Source organism: Oncorhynchus keta, chromosome 17 (assembly GCF_023373465.1).
Source record: "Oncorhynchus keta strain PuntledgeMale-10-30-2019 chromosome 17, Oket_V2, whole genome shotgun sequence".
NCBI lineage: Eukaryota > Metazoa > Chordata > Actinopteri > Salmoniformes > Salmonidae > Oncorhynchus > Oncorhynchus keta.
This window is the reverse complement of record NC_068437.1, coordinates 56,075,124-56,097,612: the sequence shown is the minus strand read 5'-3', so window position 1 is coordinate 56,097,612 and position 22,489 is coordinate 56,075,124. Positions and strand designations below refer to the sequence as shown.

The 22,489-nt window shown below is 43.3% G+C and overlaps 2 protein-coding genes across 5 annotated transcripts in view; one reads left to right on the top strand and one right to left on the bottom strand.

The window, feature by feature from the left end:
* LOC118373853 (pyruvate kinase PKM-like) overlaps positions 1–10,281 on the bottom strand; it is an 18,400-nt gene extending 8,119 nt beyond the window's left edge. The window contains exons 1-7 of one of the 2 annotated variants that reach the window (XM_052466656.1): positions 10,152–10,281; positions 7,732–7,906; positions 6,935–7,026; positions 3,376–3,507; positions 2,117–2,303; positions 1,018–1,288; positions 524–674 (exon numbers count right to left, since the gene is read on the bottom strand). In XM_052466656.1, coding sequence (XP_052322616.1) covers positions 524–674; positions 1,018–1,288; positions 2,117–2,303; positions 3,376–3,507; positions 6,935–7,026; positions 7,732–7,882 — 984 coding nt within the window. In that variant the 5' untranslated portion in view covers positions 7,883–7,906; positions 10,152–10,281. Of the gene's footprint in view, positions 1–523; positions 675–1,017; positions 1,289–2,116; positions 2,304–3,375; positions 3,508–6,934; positions 7,027–7,731; positions 7,907–10,147 lie in introns of both variants that reach the window. The other variant, XM_052466654.1, reaches the window with a different exon arrangement.
* Positions 10,282–20,575: 10,294 nt separating this feature from the next.
* LOC118373855 (adhesive plaque matrix protein-like) lies at positions 20,576–22,434 on the top strand. Of its 3 annotated transcripts, none has more exons than XM_052466673.1 (2): positions 20,576–21,519; positions 21,646–22,434. In XM_052466673.1, exons 1-2 carry the CDS (start codon positions 20,582–20,584, stop codon positions 22,034–22,036), a joined length of 1,329 nt encoding a protein of 442 aa, XP_052322633.1. In that variant the 5' UTR covers positions 20,576–20,581; the 3' UTR covers positions 22,037–22,434. The 3 variants fall into 3 exon arrangements, with proteins under 3 accessions (XP_052322633.1, XP_052322632.1, XP_052322631.1); XM_052466672.1 differs by having other exon boundaries at positions 21,583–22,434; XM_052466671.1 differs by having other exon boundaries at positions 20,576–22,434.
* Positions 22,435–22,489: the final 55 nt, after the last annotated feature.

The following is a 22,489-nucleotide window of genomic DNA, read 5'->3' as shown; positions in this document are numbered from 1 at the left end:
CTAGTCATGTATGAGGTCTAGTAGTCATGTATGAGGAGGTCTAGTCGGCATTATGAGGAGGTCTAGTAGGCATTATGAGGAGGTCTAGTCATGTATGAGGAGGTCTAGTCATGTATGAGGAGGTCTAGTCATGTATGAGGAGGTCTAGTCATGTATGAGGAGGTCTAGTCATGTATGAGGAGGTCTAGTCATGTATGAGGAGGTCTAGTCATGTATGAGGAGGTCTAGTAGGCATTATGAGGAGGTCTAGTAGGCATTATGAGGAGGTCTAGTAGGCATTATGAGGAGGTCTAGTCATGTATGAGGGGGTCTAGTCATGTATGAGGGGGTCTAGTCATGTATGAGGGGGTCTAGTCATGTATGAAGGGGTCTAGTAGTCATGTATAAGAAGGTCTGGTAGTCATGTATAAGAAGGTCTGGTAGTCATTATGAGGAGGTCTAGTCATGTATAAGGAGGTCTAGTCATGTATAAGGAGGTCTAGTCATGTATAAGGAGGTCTAGTCTGCGGGCAACGTGTCGGACCTGTGTGGCGCAGGTGATGGGCTTGCCGATCCTGTTGCAGCGTCCGGTCATCATCTTCTGGGCGATGAACACCTTCTCTGTGGGGATCTCAATACCCAGGTCGCCGCGGGCAACCATGATGCCATCGCTAGCCTCCAGGATCTCATCGAATCTACACAGAGAGACAGACAGATAGTTATTACAAGTCAGTATTACCCGGCATTGGGTATCTATATTTCCAAGAGGCTAAACTGATGCTCAAGACAGTAGGATCCTTCAAGTGGAGATCTCTTGCTTTTTTTTTTAGCTTTTGAAAGTACTGAAAATGTACTTAATACATTTTACTACAATGCTACAATGCTACAATGCTACAATGCTACAATGCTACAATGCTACAATGCTACAATGCTACAATGCTACAATGCTACAATGCTACAATGCTACAATGCTACAATGCTATCGTGTAGTCAGTGAGGCCTCTCTTAATATCACACACACCCTACACACACACACACCTGCGGACGCCCTCGTGGTTCTCCAGTTTGGAGATGATCTTGATGTGTTTGCCCTTCTCTCCCAGCACCTTCCTGACGGCGTGTACATCAGCTGCCTTACGGATAAAGGAGGCGAAGACCATGTCCACTCCCTGTTCCACACCGAACTGCAGGTCCTGGATGTCCTTCTCAGAGACAGCGGGCAGGTCCACAGCAGCACCGGGCAAGTTCACACCCTTCTTAGAGCCCAGAGTACCACCATTTTCAATCTCACAGTCCAGGAAGTCAGCGCCTAGGGGGACAATCATGTGTGTCAATCACAATGCCACAGCCAGAACAACGGTCCAGTAACACGTTACAACAAGTGTCATCGGAGTTTCATCATTAGTTATAGTTCTATTAATGAAATACCCTCAGTCTATTTTATAAGAATTTGTAAGATTCTTATTTGCATTAAATAGACAGAGACCAGTCTTATCAAAATGAGATAATAGTATTTATTCTCGGAGCGCGCTGCCATGAAACCACGAACAACAGTTTATATACAAAATATGACGTCATAGGTTATAAAATGTCCTTCCTCCTATCGACCAGGACAGAACAGGTTCAATAGTTTTTTCCCACCCGCTCGCTCACTCCAGACACACTTATCGAGATTAACTTCTGGAATATTCACCTTCATACATCACTATTTAGAAGACAGTTCCAGATAATGGAAAACCCAGGAAACACTATCTGCCTTATCTAAACATCCCAGAGCTAAATTGAGTCGGTTCAACCATAGCAGAAAGGACGGTTAACCTTACTTAAAAACCCACAATCCATTTCCTCCCCAACCTAGTTGGAATGATGTTTATTATGTTTAATTACCTCCTGTTTCATGCTACATAATCCCTTCCTTATGAATTAACATTAATCAGATATAATAAAACAGAGTAGAGTTTAATTAGTTATAGTTCTATTTCAAATAAAGATATTGTTTAGTCATTATTCATAAAATTCCCTAACAGGCAAAGTAGAAGGACTTAACTTTGGTTAAGCGTGTAGCTACTTCCTGTCACTTGTCAGGTTGTGAGAGTGTTATTCTGTTGCTACAGTAGGATGTTGCTAGGATACTCACCGACTTCCTTGACCTTCAGGGACATGAGGCCGTCGTCGATGTAGACGTGAGCTCCGACCTTCAGGATCTTGGTGATGTTCTTGTAGTCCAACCACAGGTGCTTCTCGTCACAGTTGTTCATGTACTTGTCGTCCAGAGTCAGCTTGATGTGACCTCCCTTCTTCAGCTCGACCTCAGCTTCGCCACTCTGTACACGGGAAGAATCATATGATTACACAACTATTACTATAGTATTATGCACTGTATATCTGTACGGAGAAGGGCAGGGATTATAGTATTATGTACTGTATGTCTAGAAAAGGGCAGGGATTATAGTATTATGTACTGTATATCTGTACGGAGAAGGGCAGGGATTATAGTATTATGTACTGTATATCTGTACGGAGAAGGGCAGGGATTATAGTATTATGTACTGTATATCTGTACGGAGAAGGGCAGGGATTATAGTATTATGTACTGTATATATCTAGAGAAGGACAGGGATTATAGTATTATGTACTGTATATGTCTAGAGAAGGACAGGGATTATAGTATCATGTACTGTATATATCTAGAGAAGGACAGGGATTATAGTATTATGTACTGTATATATCTAGAGAAGGACAGGGATTATAGTATTATGTACTGTATATATCTAGAGAAGGACAGGGATTATAGTATTATGTACTGTATATGTCTAGAGAAGGACAGGGATTATAGTATTATGTACTGTATATCTGTACGGAGAAGGACAGGGATTATAGTATCATGTACTGTATATGTCTACAGAGAAGGGCAGGGATTATAGTATTATGTACTGTATATGTCTAGAGAAGGACAGGGATTACAGTATCATGTACTGTATATGTCTATGGGGAAGGACAGGGATTATAGTATCATGTAATGTATATGTCTATGGGGAAGGACAGGGATTATAGTATTATGTACTGTATATGTCTATGGGGAAGGACCTGGCTCATGATCAATACATACATTCTGATGCCAGTAGTGTTTTACAGGAGTTCATGTATATCAGCTTTAGGATATCATTGCTTGTTGTTGTATTTCTTGCTCCGAGCTTGGCCAATGCCTTCCTTTTGACCAAATCAAAAGGTAGGCCTACACGATAGGGGTTAGGTCATTTGGTACTACAGTCAAGAAGCGTAGCTGCTTGTCTCTGTTTTCATTTGTCTGTAAAGTGTATTTGTGATGATACACTTGGAAATTAAGTTGGATTTTTCATAAAGATTTACACTAGTTCATGGTGAATGACTACTCACGCCCTTGATGAGTCCAGTCCTGATTTCGGGTCCCTTGGTGTCCAGAGCGATGGCCACTGGTCTGTACTCGATGGTGCCGGAACCGAAGCTCTCGGTGGCTTCACGGACATTCTTGATGGTCTCAGCATGATACTGAATAGAACAGAAGATAATATTTTTTTCTTCCCATCGACACAGAAATGTATCTGTTTTTTAAATTCCCACCCCCTTAAACACCACACCGATGAGAGTCTGGAAAATAAGGGGGTGTCATATTTGTATTTTATTTATTTATTTATTTAACTACGCAAGTCAGTTAAGAACAAATTCTTATTTACAATGACGGCCTACCCAGGGCCAAACCCGGACGACGCTATGCCAATTGTGTGCCGCCCTATGAGACTACCAATCACGGCCGGATGTGATACAGCCTGGATAGTATCACTTAGAGACATCAGAGGTTTTAGCATGCCATGACACTTTCCATATACTATGGAAAACAAATTCTATGGGTCTGAGCGTAGAGACCTGAGGAACGCCAAATGTAACTTTGGAACTTTCAGATGATTTGCCAACTAGTCAGACCAATCGTAGTGCTCAGATAGGTAAGTGTGTTGAGATTTTAAATACACTTTAAATTAAGTTTGATTTGATTTACTGTAGGGAAAGTCAAATCATTCAGAGACGCGTGACGATTTTCAGGCAGACCATATAGACAGGTGTGAGCCTTTCCAAATCATGTCCAATCAGTTGAATTTAACACAGGTGGACTACAATTAAGTTGTAGAAACATCTCAAGGATGATCAATGTAAACTAAATTCCGAGTCTCATAGCAAACGGTCTGAATACTTATGTAAATAAGGTATATCTTGTTTTTTTTTGCAAAAATTTCTAAAAACCTAATTTTACTTAGTAAATTATAGGGGTATTGTGTGTAGATTGATGAGGATATTTTTTTATATAATCCATTTTAGAATAAGGCTGTAACGTAACAAAATGCAGACAAGTCAAGGGGTCTGAATACTTTCCCAAGGCACTGAACATCCATTAAATACTCACTGCCTCCTGGTATATCAGTGTTGAAAGCCCAACGACATTCACTCAACAGTATTGAGTAGAAGATGGCAAAGTGCAATTTAATATGCCACATAGCATAGCCACATAGCATAGCCACATAGCATAGCCTCGTAGCATAGCCACGTAGCATAGCAACGTAGCATAGCCACATAGCATAGCCACATAGCATAGCCACGTAGCATAGCAACGTAGCATAGCAACGTAGCATATAACCACGTAGCATATAACCACGTAGCATTGCCAAGTAGATCTAACAAAATAGAATAGCCAAGTAGTATAGCCACGTTGGTTATAACGATGTAGAATATCCAAGTAGAATAACCATGTAGAATATAACCAAGTAGATTAGCCAAGTAGCATATAACCATGTAGCATAGCTACATAGCATATAACCATGTAGAGTCGGCAAGTAGGAAAACCAAGTAGTTTTAGCCAAGTAGATTAGCCCATGTAGAATGTAAACATGTAGCATGTAACCAAGTATGTTAGCCAAGTAGCATAGCCACAGAATATAACTAAGTAGTGTTATAGCTAGCTTCTGGTTCTGCCTATAGGAGAGAGACAGACTCAGAGACTCAGAGACTCAATGACACTCACTTAACAGTGCTCTACAGTAGACAGACCTAGGACAATTAGCCAGGCTGAAATGTAATGATTTTTAAAAAAATGTTTTATCTTTGAGGGTATTTTAGAATAGCAAAGTCTTAGCTATTTTAGCGTAGCCAAGTAGCCTAGCGTTAGCTCCTGGTCCATCTAAACACGTTCTGCGAGAACCTGAGACGGGGCTATTTACATCTGCTCCGACCACCTGACCAGAGGCAGAGGTCGAGTTTCCTTTTGCCCTTCTGATAATGTCTCTGACCTCAACACATGACAGATGCCATGTAAAACAAACAGACGTTCAGATGTCCCAAGATGTCCGTCACAAGTTCCTGCCAATGGGAGTTACACTGTCTATCTTAGTTTTCATGCACCAGTAGCACTCCCAAACAGACGCTAAAAATGGTGCCACCACACTTGCCCGGTGACATGGCTGTAGGCTCCTACGGCGTCAGATTGCTAACCCTTGACATACCATCGCGTTTTATCTCTAGCCCGAGAACTAAGCGCACCCGATTCAACGAGTCAACCAATCAGCAGGCCGAGTACTTATTCGATGGAATTGCGTGCATTATTTCTGGCCTGAGGCAAAATGTCCAGTCATGGAAGTAATCGCAGAATGGACTGGGAAATCCTGACCTAATTATAACTTTGATACACGTGTACACGAAACGTCATCTAGTGCCGATACAGAACTGAACTTCAGAGTAGAACGTCTTCTTCGGACAAGCAATTAACAGTACTGATGACCTTTGAACACTGATGACCTTTGAACATTGATGACCTTTGAACATTGATGACCTTTGAACACTGATGACCTTTGAACACTGATGACCTTTGAACACTGATGACCTTTGAACAGGGGCAACGAATTCAAATATCAAACGCATCGCTTCGATATCTAATACTGCTGTATGGTTTAGGGGGTGCACTCCCGACCCAGCCAGGGTGAAACAGGTCAAAAAGACATGACTTTTAAAGGGGAGAGGTCAGTAGTGTGAACCCCAGAACCCTGACTGTCATCTGGTGGCACTAGAAGACAGACTGGAGGAGGAGGAGGTTGGAGGAGGGGGTTGGGGGAAGAGGAGGGGGAAGAGGAGGAGGAGGTTGGAGGAGGTTGGAGGAGGGGGAGAGGTCAGTAGTGTGAACCCCAGAACCCTGACTGCCATCTGGTGGCACTAGAAGACAGACTGGAGGAGGAGGAGGAGGAGGTTGGAGGAGGAGGGGGAGAGGTCAGTAGTGTGAACCCCAGAACCCTGACTGTCATCTGGTGGCACTAGAAGACAGACTGGAGGAGGAGGAGGAGGTTGGAGGAGGAGGTTGGAGGAAGAGGTTGGGGGAAGAGGTTGGGGGAAGAGGTTGGGGGAAGAGGTTGGGGGAAGAGGAGGAGGAGGTTGGAGGAGGTTGGAGGAGGAGGAGCCACTAAAGTGCACGTAAGAGCGTTCAGATCAGCTTACAGACTGACATTTAAATGGTACAGTGATAATGTCACAATGAGGATGGCTGGTACTGCAGACTCACTAAAGGTTATAGGATGAGGATGGCTGGTACTGCAGACTCACTAAAGGTTATAGGATGAGGGTGGCTGGTACTGCAGACTCACTAAAGGTTATAGGGTGAGGATGGCTGGTACTGCAGACTCACTAAAGGTTATAGTAAGCCAACATCCAAACTGGTCTTTACATTTATATGTCACCATATTGCTTTCACCTATCCTTTCAGACTAACATGAGTTGCCAGGGAGTAAGGGCTATGGGGTCCATTTGGAACTCAGCACTAGTCTAAATCCTAGAACAGCTGTGGTGGCGTCAGCACTAGTGTCCTTTCCCTTCAGCACTAGTGTCCTTTCCCTTCAGTACTAGTGCCCTGTCTCTTCAGTACTAGTGTAGTCCTACTACTGACCTCATGAGTTCCGTGAGAGAAGTTCATTCTTGCAATGTTCATCCCAGATTTGATCATCTCCTTGGCCATGGGCACTGATCGGGAGGCGGGTCCTGCATGTGGACAAGACAAGCAAAGCTTATAGAGGAATACTGTGAAGGTTTTGGAGGGATATACCCCTACTGTGAAGGTTTTGGAGGGATATACCCCTACTGTGAAGTATTTGAGGGATATACCCCTACTGTGAAGTATTTGAGGGATATACCCCTACTGTGAAGTATTTGAGGGATATACCCCTATTGTGAAGTATTTTGGAGGGATATACCCCTACTGTGAAGTATTTTGGAGGGATATACCCCTACTGTGAAGTATTTTGGAGGGATATACCCCTATTGTGAAGTATTTTGGAGGGATATACCCCTACTGTGAAGTATTTTGGAGGGATATACCCCTACTGTGAAGTATTTGAGGGATATACCCCTACTGTGAAGTATTTTGGAGGGATATACCCCTACTGTGAAGTATTTTGGAGGGATATACCCCGACTGTGAAGTATTTTGGAGGGATATACCCCGACTGTGAAAGTTCTGTGGCCTTCTGTAGGCACACCTCACACAAAATACATGTGTATATAGGATGTTTGAGTAGAGTATCGTAGTGAGGATGTTCAGTGGTGAGGGAGTGAGAAGCCATGAGGGGTGAGGTAGGGGTCGGGCAGTGAGGTGAGGAAGTAGTGAATAGTGAAGCGAGTGAGGGCGGTGTGACTAATGAGGAAGGGTGTTGTTGACTAATGAGGAAGGGGTGTTGCTGAGCTGTACCGATGGTGCAGATGATTCCGGTGTTGCGAGCCACGGCTGGCTCGGAGTCGATGTCCAGAAGACACATGTGCTCCAGGAAAGTGTCGGCCATGGCAGCGTGGAGCTGCTGCGTCTGGATGAAGGCAGAGCCCATATCCTTTCCTTTAGACATGACTGGATCGGTATCTGAGAAATCCTAGAGAGAGAGCGAGAATAGAGGTGTTGAGGAGATCTTTCGACACTGGGTTAATGTTCTACAACCACCTCTGACATATTGAACCAAGCCTCTCTAGATACTCCTGAAAGTCAGAGGTTGGAGAGGTCTTGATATCATTTTTCATGCCAAGTATATTTATAGTGTGTGTGTGTGTGTGTGTGTGTGTGTGTGTGTGTGTGTGTGTGTGTGTGTGTGTGTGTGTGTGTGTGTGTGTGTGTGTGTGTGTGTGTGTGTGTGTGTGTGTGTGTCACTTGGCTTACACAGCTGCTCTGAGTCTATCCCACTGAATCAGGCTTTGACACTAGATATTTGCACTGCCATGCTACCTACCAACAGACATAGCATATTAATGCTAGAGACATACTGTAGCAATGGAAAACTAGCTGAAGTTTTCGGGTTCACTTTATACTGTGAAAGAGAATGAAAACCTGGAACATTTCAGAGAGAGGGGTGGGTGGGGGGCTGAGATGATTCATAATAAATTATAATAAATTTACCTCAACTCCGCTTGAGTTACTGATTCATTGATTGTGAATATTGTAATAGAGGTTTTTATTACAACGTCAGAGGTGCACCAACTGACAGTGGCTCTGGAAGTTCAGCCTGAAGGGGATAGGGACTCAGTTGGCCACACACACTGTAGCAGCACCACCCTAACTAGGACCGCAACAATGAGAGCATGTGTGACTGCGTGACTGCACACACACACACACACACACATGCGGACAGGCACACCCAGATAACGCCCCCACATTCCAGTCACCCATAATGACCAGGGGCATAGGCTCTTGAAGAGGAACTGGCCAGTGGCCACTTTTTGTAGGAGGTGGTTCTCACAGTTGGTGGGAAACTTGAGTTGTCAAAAAATGATTTTGCAAATATCACATATTAATTCAACGTTGGGGGATATTATTTTCAACCTCAAAATGATGAATTAACTAGTCAGAGCAACATTATACACATAGGTTGGCATAAATATCTTAGAGAACCTGACATGTACCGTGACACAATCCCATCTATCATAGAGAACCTGACATGTACCGTGACACAATCCCATCTATCATAGAGAACCTGACATGTACCGTGACACAATCCCATCTATCATAGAGAACCTGACATGTATCGTGACACAATCCCATCTATCATAGAGAACCTGACATGTACCGTGACACAATCCCATCTATCATAGAGAACCTGACATGTACCGTGACACAATCCCATCTATCATAGAGAACCTGACATGTATCGTGACACCAGTCCAGCTATCAACTGCTAAAGTGCTACTCCTTTTTCCTGGTAGATAAAAACCTTAGCAGACTGATGCCTATAAGAAGAGCTACATTATCTGGGTGACACAGTCACTGTCGTGAGCAGACATTCAGTGAGACATCGATTCATTCACAAGTTTGGAGAGAAAAAAACCACAACATCCAAGTGGGTTCCCTTCTATAGTATTTTATTTTTTACTCTACGAAGATATTGAATTATAGAGCTATGATTTCAGGAGCTCAATAGTGGTTTAGTAATGCACACCGAGTGGTCGGGCTATGTCACCTACAGCTCTAGTGAAACTGAACAGTGGTTTATTAGCACACCGAGTCAAAAGATAAGTCTGAATACAATGTCATTAAAATAGTGAAATTGTTCCTGGCTCTTTGACTTACAGGAAGTATAGATTAATTAATGTATTTGTTGTTGCTATAGTAGCGGAGGAACATTGAGGATGCCAGGATGGTGTCAGTGCATGACAAATATAAATTTATTATTTAATTTGCGTCATTTAGCAGACACTCTTATCCAGAGCGACTTACAATTAAGTCAATTAATTATGTCAAAAACCTAATTGTTTTGCTTAATGTAGCTCCGTTTCAGTCATGTAGGTATATCCCAATGCATGAAACAAACCCTATTATTTCACTGTAAACATTTGGATCACAGGTATAAGTAGTTGTCATTACTTTTAATTGTGCACAAATAGGCTATTCAGACTGAAATATACAACTAAATACCCCACATCACACCATAACAATTTGATTCAAAACGTTATAGAAGTAAAGTAACAATCAATAGTTATAAGTCTATTACAACTTCTCTATAACCAAAACTGATAGAACAATGTAATTAACTCAAGACAGCTATGTCAATATTATTTAGCAATAATTGTCCATCTTATGATAAATGTAAAGTTGACAATTTCCAGATGAGGACGCAGTGACTCACCTACCGGGTGAACGTTGCAGGGACCAATGCGCCCACCAGCCGAGCTCTGGCGAAAGATAACCCCCCCAACTGACCGGGACTACTTCCCCAGCCGAACATAGGGTATCCCTCCGATGTCACGTGGGGTGACTATAGGGCGAAACGGTAATGACGATATTCCAGTTATAATCCGTTAATTGTACACCAAATGTTTAAGTATTGATAAAATATGTATTTAGTATGATATATATTAAAGTCTACGAGTATTTCGGGGGATTATAGACATAATTTTCACCAGCAGAGAGGAACGTTACATAAAAAAGAAATACAAGCGTTCTAGGGCTTTCTCGTTGACAAATCAGAAAGCTTCCCTGTGCTACTTAAAATATGAACTGGAGGTATGTTTGCAAACGACACCATGGATAGTGAGTTGAACTTGAAGGTAGTAGTTCGTGTTGTCGAGACTAGAGCAGAGCAGGGGGTGCGTTTTCCTGGTCTGTTTTATGGATTTTGTAGTATAGAAAGTATTGTCTGGACAGCCTAAAAATCCCCAAATTAGTCTAAGTCAAAACACTATTATTGTGAAAATAAACTTTTGTAATCAAAAAGTAGTTCGAATGTGTTTTGACATTGGTCGCTTGCTTTACTTTGACATTTTTATCACAATAAATAATAAATATATAAAAATAAAAACCAAAAGTGAAAAGTACAGGTGCCCAGTCGATGAATTGCACTCATCCCGAACATACAAATAAGCATGGGCTATTCGGCGGAGGAGAAAGAACAGTTGTTGATAGTTTGGAGAGGCTACGAGGGGAATTAAAGCTGAAAACAAGAAGGACAGTTTCGAGCCTTTAAGATCTACTGTATACTGCAGTGGTTCCCAACCAGTGCGCTGTGGCACATTGGTGTGCCTTAAGGAAACGTGACCTGTAGAATGCACATGTCATTTTGAATTGCAAGCACCAGTGCTGGTCAGATTAAAACATCAAATAGCACGCTGTGGTTACATCTGTATCGTTGATTCAAGTCTGGCGCGCTCACGCTGTGGTTACATCTGTATCGTTGATTCAAGTCTGGCGCGCTCACGCTGTGGTTACATCTGTATCGTTGATTCAAGTCTGGCGCGCTCACGCTGTGGTTACATCTGTATCGTTGATTCAAGTCTGGCGCGCTCACGCTGTGGTTACATCTGTATCGTTGATTCAAGTCTGGCGCCCTCACGCTGTGGTTACATTTGTAGGTAGAGAATATGTTCCCTAATGATTGGATGGTAATAGGGTCACCCCATAGAGAATAATAGAGGCCTCTAGCGGCCAAAGGGACATTTTAGTATGGGCAGTGCCATTGAGGGCTTCCACCATTTTAAAGTAGTTATTAACGTCGTCATCTGGGTGGGGATTCCTATGGGTTGTAGCCTCAATAGCGCTGCCAATGCTGTCACATACGCTATAATGGCACAGGTATAAAGATGAGTCCTCTCTCTATCTCTATGCATTTGTCTCATTTGCGGGCACAGATATGAAGATGAGTCCTCTTATCTATCTCTATGCATTTGTCTCATTTGAGGGCACAGATATGAAGATGAGTCCTCTTATCTATCTCTATGCATTTGTCTCATTTGAGGGCACAGGTAGATGAGCTTTACTAGTGGAGATAGAGTGTGGCTCCTATCAACGTAATTGTCTGCATAATTTTCAATCCCCCATATTCTCCGATCCCCCTAGCCCTATCATCGCTCCCCTAATTGGAGTAATGGACCGGAATACTTTTTTATTCATCACAATTTTCTTTAACCAATTTTGGTCTTTAATGCAGGGCGGACAGACAAGTTCCTCACTTCTCCACCTTCCACCTTCCATTTTTTGCGGTAATGCTGCAAATTAGTTTGTTATAATTTTGAATAGAGCAATCATTTGTTAGCAAAGTCATATGTTTCATTTTGATTTGTCTGAAAATCATTAGCACATTCAAGTCTGATTAGGCTTAGCCAGAAGTCAGTTACAGTATTTCTTAATATGGCTCTGAACTTAGCTATACCACAGCCCTCTGCCATAGAAACAAACGGAGCATGGCTTTGTATCCGTGGTTACACCTTTACAATGCAGAAACCCCACTTGTCTGTAGCCCAAGCGGTTCGAAATTAAATACCTATTTTACCAGAGCTACAATTGAGGTTTTTTTTCTGGGCAGATTTGCGAGACGACGCTTTCAAATAGGTACACACAAATTAACCATCATGAGTAAGGAACTATTAAAACTATAAATAATATTTAAAATAAACCCTATTTAATAACACCGTTTGTCACCAGAACCTAGATGGTTTGCAGTGTGGATCAGATGGCTTGTAGGTCATTACCACTATATAAATAGTAATAATAAACTATATAAATCAATAGGGACATGTTGTATCCCATCGAGGTGTGCCGCAGTTCAAAAACAGGTTGGGAACCACTGCATCATTACCATACAGGACTATACAGTAAAGGATGCTATACTGTGTGGGAAGTGGGCATAACTATCAATCTTACAAATAAGTTGAGCTATTACATAAGCCTGCCTGGAGTGTCAGGTGGGACGTGGTTTGCACTTCTGGGACTCTTCTATTGGTTCCATTGCGCCAGACAAGCTCAGTCAAGAACAGCTAAAGTATTTAAAATGATTCCAAATAGCATTTGAACCCAGGTCTGGCCAATGGCTTTCTTATAAATCTGTGTAGTTATGTAATAACTAAATACCCCTATGGGCCAACGTCAGTAAAACTGCTGCTGAATGGACGTGACAGTGTACATTTGATAAGACGGTACTGTAAATGAATAGCAACGCGCTGCATGTCTGCGTGTCTTTTCAATACAGAGGCCCTGGTCAATAGTAAAAACTATACTGTCTGTGTGTCCCCACTTGAAATATACACCCCAGGTCATTAACAAAATGACCTACTTATTTTTCTTTTTGGAGGGGGGGGGGGGAGTGGAGTCAGTTACCACAGATGGACCACAGCTTGCTGGAGGAGGGTTCTATGTGGCATGTGGTGTGGCATGTTGTGTGGCATGTTGTGTGGCTCGACGTGTGGCATGACGTGTGGCTCGACGTGTGGCATGTGGTGTGGCATGATGTGTGGCATGTGGTGTGGCATGATGTGTGGCATGTGGTGTGGCATGATGTGTGGCATGTGGTGTGGCATGTGGTGTGGCATGTGGTGTGGCATGTGGTGTGGCATGTGGTGTGGCATGTGGTGTGGCATGTGGTGTGGCATGTGGTGTGGCATGATGGCATGTGGTGTGGCATGATGTGTGGCATGTGGTGTGGCATGATGTGTGGCATGTGGTGTGGCATGTGGTGTGGCATGTGGTGTGGCATGTGGTGTGGCATGATGTATGGCATGAAGTGTGGCATGATGTGTGGCATGACGTGTGGCATGATAGGAACATAGTGTGCCACTCAAAGCATAGTCTTACATGTTCCTCCCATTCCTGTCATTTCCCCAAAGGTCATATTCAGGCTGACTGCTCACTGGGTGCAATTCTATAAATACTCTGTACGGTATAGTGTAATCTCTAGTAACCTAGAGATTCAAGTTTTATTGTCATGTGCACAAGTACAGAGAAATACCTTTCTGGCCAGCTCTTTCCCAACAATGCAGTAATCAATATCAGTAGTAATCAATATCAGTAGTAGTCAATATCAGTAGTAATCAATATCAGTAGTAATCAATATAAGTAGTAATCAATATCAGTAGTAATCAATGTCAGTAGTAGTCAATATCAGTAGTAATCAATATAAGTAGTAATCAATATCAGTAGTAATCAATATAAGTAGTAATCAATATCAGTAGTAATCAATGTCAGTAGTAGTCAATATCAGTAGTAATCAATATCAGTAGTAATCAATATAAGTAGTAATCAATATCAGTAGTAGTCAATATCAGTAGTAATCAATGTCAGTAGTAATCAATATCAGTAGTAATCAATGTCAGTAGTAATCAATATCAGTAGTAATCAATATCAGTAGTAGTCAATATCAGTAGTACTATAAAGTAAAGTAAAGCAGAACAAAAACACACAAGAAATGGAAATAATATATAATAAGAATACACAGGCTCAGTTCCAGGGTCAGTAGCTATACACAGGCTCAGTTCCAGGGTCAGTAGCTATACACAGGCTCAGTTCCAGGGTCAGTAGCTATACACAGGCTCAGTTCCAGGGTCAGTAGCTATACACAGGCTCAGTTCCAGGGTCAGTAGCTATACACAGGCTCAGTTCCAGGGTCAGTAGCTATATACAGGCTCAGTTCCAAGGTCAGTAGCTATATAAAGTGCTTTCCTCACCATCTTAAATAAGCATGCCCCATTCAAAAAATGTAGAACTAAGAACAGATATAGCCCTTGGTTCACCCCAGACTTGACTGCCCTTGACCAGCACAAAAACATCCTGTGGCATTCTGCATTAGCATCGAATAGTCCCCGCGATATGCAACTTTTCAGGGAAGTTAGGAACCAGTAGACACAGTCAGTTAGGAAAGCAGTCAGTTAGGATAGCAAAGGCTAGCTTTTTCAAACAGAAATTTGCATCCTGTAGCACTAATTCCAAAAAGTGGACAATCTGGACCCTCTCTTTCTAAAATTATCTGCCAAAATTGTTGCGACATCTATTACTAGCCTGTTCAACCTCTCTTTCGTATCGTCTGAGATCCCCAAAGATTGGAAAGCTGCCGCGGTCATCCCCCTCTTCAAAGGGGAGACACTCTAGACCCAAACTGTCATAGACCTATATCCATTCTGCCCTGCCTTTCTAAAATCTTCCAAAGTTAACAAACAGATCACCGACCACGCTCAAGGTCCTAAACAATTTCATAACCGCCATCGATAAAAGACAGTACTGTGCAGCCGTCTTCATCAACCTGGCCAAGGCTTTCGACTCTGTCAATCACCACATTCTTATCGGCAGACTCAATAGCCTTGGTTTCTCAAATAACTGCCTCGCCTGGTTCACCAACTACTTCTCAGATAGAGTTCAGTGTGTCAAATCAGAGGGCCTGTTGTCTGGACCTCTGGCAGTCTCTATGGGGGTACCACATGGTTCAACCCTCAGGCCGACTCTTTTCTCTGTATATATCAATGATGTCGCTCTTGCTGCTGGTGATTCCCTTATCCACCTCTACGCAGACGACACCATTCTGTACACATCTGGCCCTTCTTTGGACACTGTGTTAACAAACCTCCAAATGAGCTTCAATGCCATACAGCACTCCTTCCGTGGCCTCCAACTGCTTTTAAATGCTAGTAAAACTAAATGCATGTTCTTCAACCGATTGCTGCCCGCACCTGCACCCCCGACTAGCATCACTACTCTGGACGGTTCTGACTTAGAATATGTGGACAACTACAAATATCTACATTTGAAGTCGGAAGTTTACATACACCTTAGCCAAATACATTTGATAATTCATAATTCCTGACATTTAATCCTAGTAACTTTATTTTAAGAATGTGAAATGTCAGAATAATAGTAAAAATAATGATTTATTTCAGCTTTGATTTCTTTCGTCACATTCCAGATTCAGTAGTTATATACAGGGTTAGTTCCAGGGTCAGTAGTTATATACAGGGTTAGTTCCAGGGTCAGTAGTTATATACAGGGTCAGTTCCAGGGTCAGTAGTTATATACAGGGTTAGTTCCAGGGTCAGTAGTTATATACAGGGACAGTTCCAGGGTCAGTAGCTATATACAGGGTTAGTTCCAGGGTCAGTAGCTATATACAGGGTTAGTTCCAGGGTCAGTAGTTATATACAGGGTTAGTTCCAGGGTCAGTAGTTATATACAGGGTTAGTTCCAGGGTCAGTAGCTATATACAGGGTTAGTTCCAGGGTCAGTAGCTATATACAGGGTTAGTTCCAGGGTCAGTAGTTATATACAGGGTTAGTTCCAGGGTCAGTAGCTATATACAGGGTTAGTTCCAGGGTCAGTAGTTATATACAGGGTTAGTTCCAGGGTCAGTAGTTATATACAGGGTTAGTTCCAGGGTCAGTAGCTATATACAGGGTTAGTTCCAGGGTCAGTAGTTATATACAGGGTTAGTTCCAGGGTCAGTAGCTATATACAGGGTTAGTTCCAGGGTCAGTAGGTATATACAGGGTTAGTTCCAGGGTCAGTAGCTATATACAGGGTTAGTTCCAGGGTCAGTAGTTATATACAGGGTTAGTTCCAGGGTCAGTAGTTATATACAGGGTTAGTTCCAGGGTCAGTAGTTATATACAGGGTTAGTTCCAGGGTCAGTAGCTATATACAGGGTTAGTTCCAGGGTCAGTAGTTATATACAGGGTTAGTTCCAGGGTCAGTAGCTATATACAGGGTCAGTTCCGGGGTCAGTAGCTGGTTTCCTGAGGTAAATATATTGTGTGTGGTTGTGTGACAGTGTTTAACTGGTTTCCTGAGGTAAATATATTGTGTGTGGTTGTGTGACAGTGCTGCAGTGGTTAACTGGTTGCGTTATCTCTCTCTCTCTCTCTCTCTCGGTTATTAGTTGAAGGTGTTGTGTCTAGTACTGTTTAATCCTGGGTTTAAGGTAGTTCACTAACTGGGTTCGTCTCTGTAGGAGGGCTGTGCTTCTGACCTCTAAAGACGTCCTCAGCTGGACACCGATATAGATTCAGTAAAGGCCATCTACGCTGACACAGCTGTCTCTGTCAGCTACAACCGGTAACATAGAAGACTAGCCTTGCTGAACTTACTGACATAGACAGCAGAATTTGGTTTTAGTTAACAGGGTACAATGGGAAGGCATCTCAATTAAATGCTTGTTATCAATAAATGACTTGTGACTTTCTTTCTTTCTTTCTGTCTTCTTCTTCCTCCTCACCAGAGAGTATGGGTCCATTGATGACGTGGACATTGAAATGCAAATCAATGTCATCTTCTTCAATGTAAATATAGTCCCAGTCGGTATGAAATAGAACTTTGCAGCCTGACTAACTAACTAACTAACTAACTAACTAACTAACTAACTAACTAACTAACTAACTAACTAACTAACTAACTAACTAACTAACTAACTAACTAACTACCTACCTACCTATCTACCTACCTACCTACCTTTTATGGCCAGGACCTATCAACTATCCTCATGTTTTTTTTTTTTCTTCTTTTTGACTACCTACCTACATTTACATTACATTTAAGTCATTTAGCAGACGCTCTTATCCAGAGCGACTTACAAATTGGTGCATTCACGTGAGGGAGTTTTTATGGCCAGGACCTATCAACTATCCTCAACTACCTACCTACCTTTTATGGTCCAGGACCTATCCTCAACTAACTAACTAACTAACTAACTAACTAACTAACTAACTAACTAACTAACTAACTAACTAACTAACTAACTACGTACCTACCTACCTACCTACCTACCTACCTACCTACCTACCTACCTACCTACCTACCTACCTAGTATGGCCAGAACCTATCCTCAACTACCTACCTAGTATGGCCAGGCCCTATCCTCACCTATCCTCACCTACCTACCTAGTATGGCCAGGCCCTATCCTCACCTATCCTCACCTACCTACCTAGTATGGCCAGAACCTATCCTCACCTACCTACCTAGTATGGCCAGAACCTATCCTCACCTATCCTCACCTACCTATCTACTATGGCCAGAACCTATCCTCAACTACCTACCTAGTATGGCCAGAACCTATCCTCACCTACCTACCTAGTATGGCCAGAACCTATCCTCACCTACCTACCTAGTATGGCCAGAACCTATCCTCACCTACCTACCTAGTATGGCCAGAACCTATCCTCACCTACCTACCTAGTATGGCCAGAACCTATCCTCACCTACCTACCTAGTATGGCCAGAACCTATCCTCACCTACCTACCTAGTATGGCCAGAACCTATCCTCACCTACCTACCTAGTATGGCCAGAACCTATCCTCACCTACCTACCTAGTATGGCCAGAACCTATCCTCACCTACCTACCTAGTATGGCCAGAACCTATCCTCACCTATCCTCACCTACCTATCTACTATGGCCAGAACCTATCCTCAACTACCTACCTAGTATGGCCAGAACCTATCCTCACCTACCTACCTAGTATGGCCAGAACCTATCCTCACCTACCTAGTATGGCAACTACCTACAGTACCTACTGGAAGCCCCACACAGGTCTAATCAATGTCATATTAGCCTGGTTTCTATGCTCTTGTCAACTCCTATGGTCGTTGTGAAACATGTTGGCAACAAAAATACTGAACCATTTCAGTATTTTGCCACAAGGTGGGGATGCTCAGCACTGCAGGCTGTTATGCAGAGTGTATGGCAGGTGACATCACCCGAGTGCTTCAATTTCACAGCACATCGGAGTGCCATCAATGTCCACAAGAGGCAGATACAGACGTGTCGGCAGCTGTGCTGTGTGATTCTGCTTTTGCCTGCTCTCTCCAGGGGACTGAATGTTTGTGCTCAGTGTGAGAGACGGTGATTGGCTGTCTGGGGAGATGGGTCCGTGCATTCTGTGAGGCAGAAATTCAGCATTATAACACTGCAATGGTTCCATATGTGCTCTTCAGCAGCTGCCTCATGTCAAATCACTCTACTACTCTGGAATGAGGGAGCAGGAGAATCAGGGTGGCTATTGTGTAGATAAACACAAGGTGAGGTGAGGTGATAGGCAGGTTCCCCGCCACAACAGAGAAATATGAAAGGGTCGTATGTTCTGACAAAGATCTATCTTACCTTTTTCTGGGCTCTTACTACTATCCATATTAAAACAATGAACTTGAGTGCAATCATCTTAATAATTGATAAGAAAACTTCCCCGTTTTAATGTGCCAAACTACTTTCCTTTTCTGGGTCATTCAGCAGTGAGGGCTATGAGGTGTGATGAGGATGGGGACTGCTGAGTTGTTCACCACACTCCCCCTGTGTTCCCCTCCCCTCAAAAAGAGATCCTCCAGGCAGTCATTTCCCCAACACCAGATGGCCCTCTCTCTCTCTCTCTCTCTCTCTCTCTCTCTCTCTCTCTCTCTGTGTCTGTGTGTCTGTGTGTGTGTGTGTGTGTGTGTGTGTGTGTGTGTGTGTGTGTGTGTGTGTGTGTGTGTGTGTGTGTGTAGAAGACCTACTAACCATAGGCTATGTCAGCTGTTCATATTTTAATAGCTTCCAAATGATCTTATGTCTCTCATGTTATCATGCTGCCAAAGCGGTAGAAGAGAAATACACAATGCCTCTCTGAACTGTCTTTTACTCATTAACTGCAGGTTCTTCCAGCCCGGTGTCTGCCTTGTTTTTGACAACCCAGTTGAGAGACAGTGTAATACATGACTAGGTACTATCTCTCATGTCATGTTTCCACAGCTTAGTCTTGTTTTAATGCCTCATTGAATCATATTAAAAACGATGTTTAATCAGGCATGTTCAAACACACAGACAGACACACACACACACACACACACACACACACACACACACACACACACACACACACACACACACACACACACACACACACACACACACACACACACACACACACACACACACACACACACACACACACACACACACACACGATAGGACAGCCAATGGAATGTCTCTCTCTCTCTCTCTCTCTCTCTCTCTCTCTCTCTCTCTCTCTCTCTCTCTCTCTCTCTCTCTCTCTCTCTCTCTCTCTCTCTCTCTCTCTCTCTCTCTCTCTCTCTCTCTCTCTCTCTCTGTCTCTCTCTCTCTCTCTCTCTCTCTCTCTCTCTCTCTCTCTCTCTCTCTCTCTCTCTCTCTCTCTCTCTCTCTCTCTCTCTCTCTCCTCCTCTCGTTCTCTCTCTGTGCTACAACTTACCCCAGCATCAGTCGGAACAGGAGATAAACCTTACAGACAAACCCCAGCATCAGTCGAAGTCGGAGGTAAACTTATTTCCGTCTTATTTCCTTCTCATCCATTGGAGAAGGAGGAAGATTATCATTGTCGTCGTAGCTTCCTGAAACCCCCCAAAAAATGGATTTAATAGAATTCAGCTTTTAAAAACTGACATTTTTCAAAGGATTAGAAAAGGACTGGAATCACAGCAAATGGAAGTTGAGGGACCCTCTAACACAGGGGTAGGCAACTAGATTCAGTTGGGGGACGATTTTTGTTGGAGCGGATGGTTGGGGGGTCGGAACATAATTATAATAATTTGTACATTACAAATTGACCACAACTAAACCCAAATAGAGATTGTATTTGAAAATAACAATACTTTCCTACTTTGATTACATTGATTTTACTGTCTTTTTTAATCCCCCCCCAAAAAACTAAAATCCTGAAAAAAATTAAAATACTTAAAAACATTTTATTTTATTTTATTTTTTACTAAAGACTTTGGGGGGGGCAACAACAACAAAAAAATAACTTGTGGGTCGGTTTTGGCCTATTGCCGACCCCTGCTCTAACAAAGCAGCAGCATCTCACCCACCATGACTACATGTACTTTTACCAGTATGAAACCAATCCAGTCTGCGTTCCCTAGAACGACCACAGAACTGCCTTCCATTTCTTCATCCTCTTCCTCATTGCCTCAACTGGGTGGCCAGAGCGGCTTCAGGAGAGTCTGCACCACAGATGAACCCACTGCCTGTCCAATCCCTGGACTGGCAGCAGGCGTGCTCGAAATGAGAGTGAAGGAAGGGAGCAAGATCCGAAACCTCTTGGGATTTGTAATGGCTCGTATGCAGAGGGAGGAAGAGGAAGTGGATGGGAGTCAGATTCAGACCATGCTGAGTGTGAAAGAGGGAGTGACAGTGGACAGGATTCAGATGGGGAAGAGGCAAGGAGAGGGAGTCATGGACATTGTCCGGAGTCAGACCCGGACCTGGCTGAGTGTGAAAGAGGGAGTGACAGTGGACAGGATTCAGATGGGGAAGAGGCAAGGAGAGGGAGTCATGGACATTGTCCGGAGTCAGACTCGGACCGGGCTGAGAGTGAGACAGGTGGTTTTCACTGGATCAGGAAAAGGGATCACCAAAACCATAACATGTGTTGAGATCCTGAAACGGAAAGTGGGAGGACTACACCAGTTATCCAAGCTCCACTACAAGACTGTGAGTGAGGTGTGGGAGAGTCAGGAGACTGACATGACACCCAGGTCAAGGATGACTGTTCATAAGACTGTTCCTGCTATCAGTATCCTGCTCTCCAAACACCCATTGGACCCAAGTGAGCCTGGGTATCAGCCCCCAGAAACCCTGCATGATCCTAGCTACCAACCCCAAGGGTACCAGCCTCCTAGGTATCAGCCCCCAGAAACCCTGCATGATCCTAGCTACCAACCCCAAGGGTACCAGCCTCCTAGGTATCAGCCCCCAGAAACCCTGCATGATCCTAGCTACCAACCCCAAGGGTACCAGCCTCCTAGGTATCAGCCCACAGAAACTCTGCATGATCCTAGCTACCAACCCCCAGGGTACCAGCCTCCTAGGTATCAGCCCCCAGAAACCCTGCATGATCCTAGCTACCAACCCCCAGGGTACCAGCCTCCTAGGTATCAGCCCCCAGAAACCCTGCATGATCCTAGCTACCAACCCCAAGGGTACCAGCCTCCTAGGTATCAGCCCCCAGTGACGCTATGTGACAGTGTGAAAATTCAACCTCGACCACAGCTTGAACTCCGCAAAACACAACTGTTGTCAATACCACTGACCCAGAAAAGCCAAAGCACTTTTTGGTTCCAGAATGCCGGTACCTCTAGGTCTCAGGAGGGCAGTAGAGATGCACAGAGCTGTACGCCACACCTGTATGCCGCCTCGGAGAAAGAGAGGAAAACAGCAGGAGGAGAGATACTCTACAGTCCTTGTTCATACATATTGCCTGGTCCTGAAGCCAAGAGAACCTGTATGGAGAACCACCTGTTCCCCTCGACTCCCTCAACTTGAAAGAAACTTGAGTTCCATCTACTCTGTGCTCCTGTTAGACACAACAGAGAAAGAGGAAAGTGAGGAGACAACTGGAAGAGATTGCTTTTGAGTAAAAGTTTAGGCTCTAGAATAGATTTAGGCTCTAGAATAGATTTAGGCTCTAGAATAGATTATAAAAGGTGTAGTGGGTTAGGAACAACTAGTAAACCCCTACTTTTTCAAATTATACTTCAGTAGTTTGGAAAAATGTCTCATAAAAGTATGCTAAAATGCTAAATAAATGTAATGTATGTTATGATAACGTGCAACCCCCCACCCCCTTGTGCATGCTCATGGTTAGGTCTTCAGCTGCTAGCTAACGTCCTTGAAGTCGTCACTAGTTACCACAGCCACAAAGTCATAAACCTCGCCCATTTCTACAATTTATCTTCTAAAAATCTGATTTGAAACCTAACCACACTGCTAGTCTTA

Bases quoted from the DNA above. Each gene is read 5' to 3' on its own strand.
- LOC118373855 (XM_052466671.1), top strand. From the start codon at position 20,582: ATGACTACATGTACTTTTACCAGTATGAAACCAATCCAGTCTGCGTTC.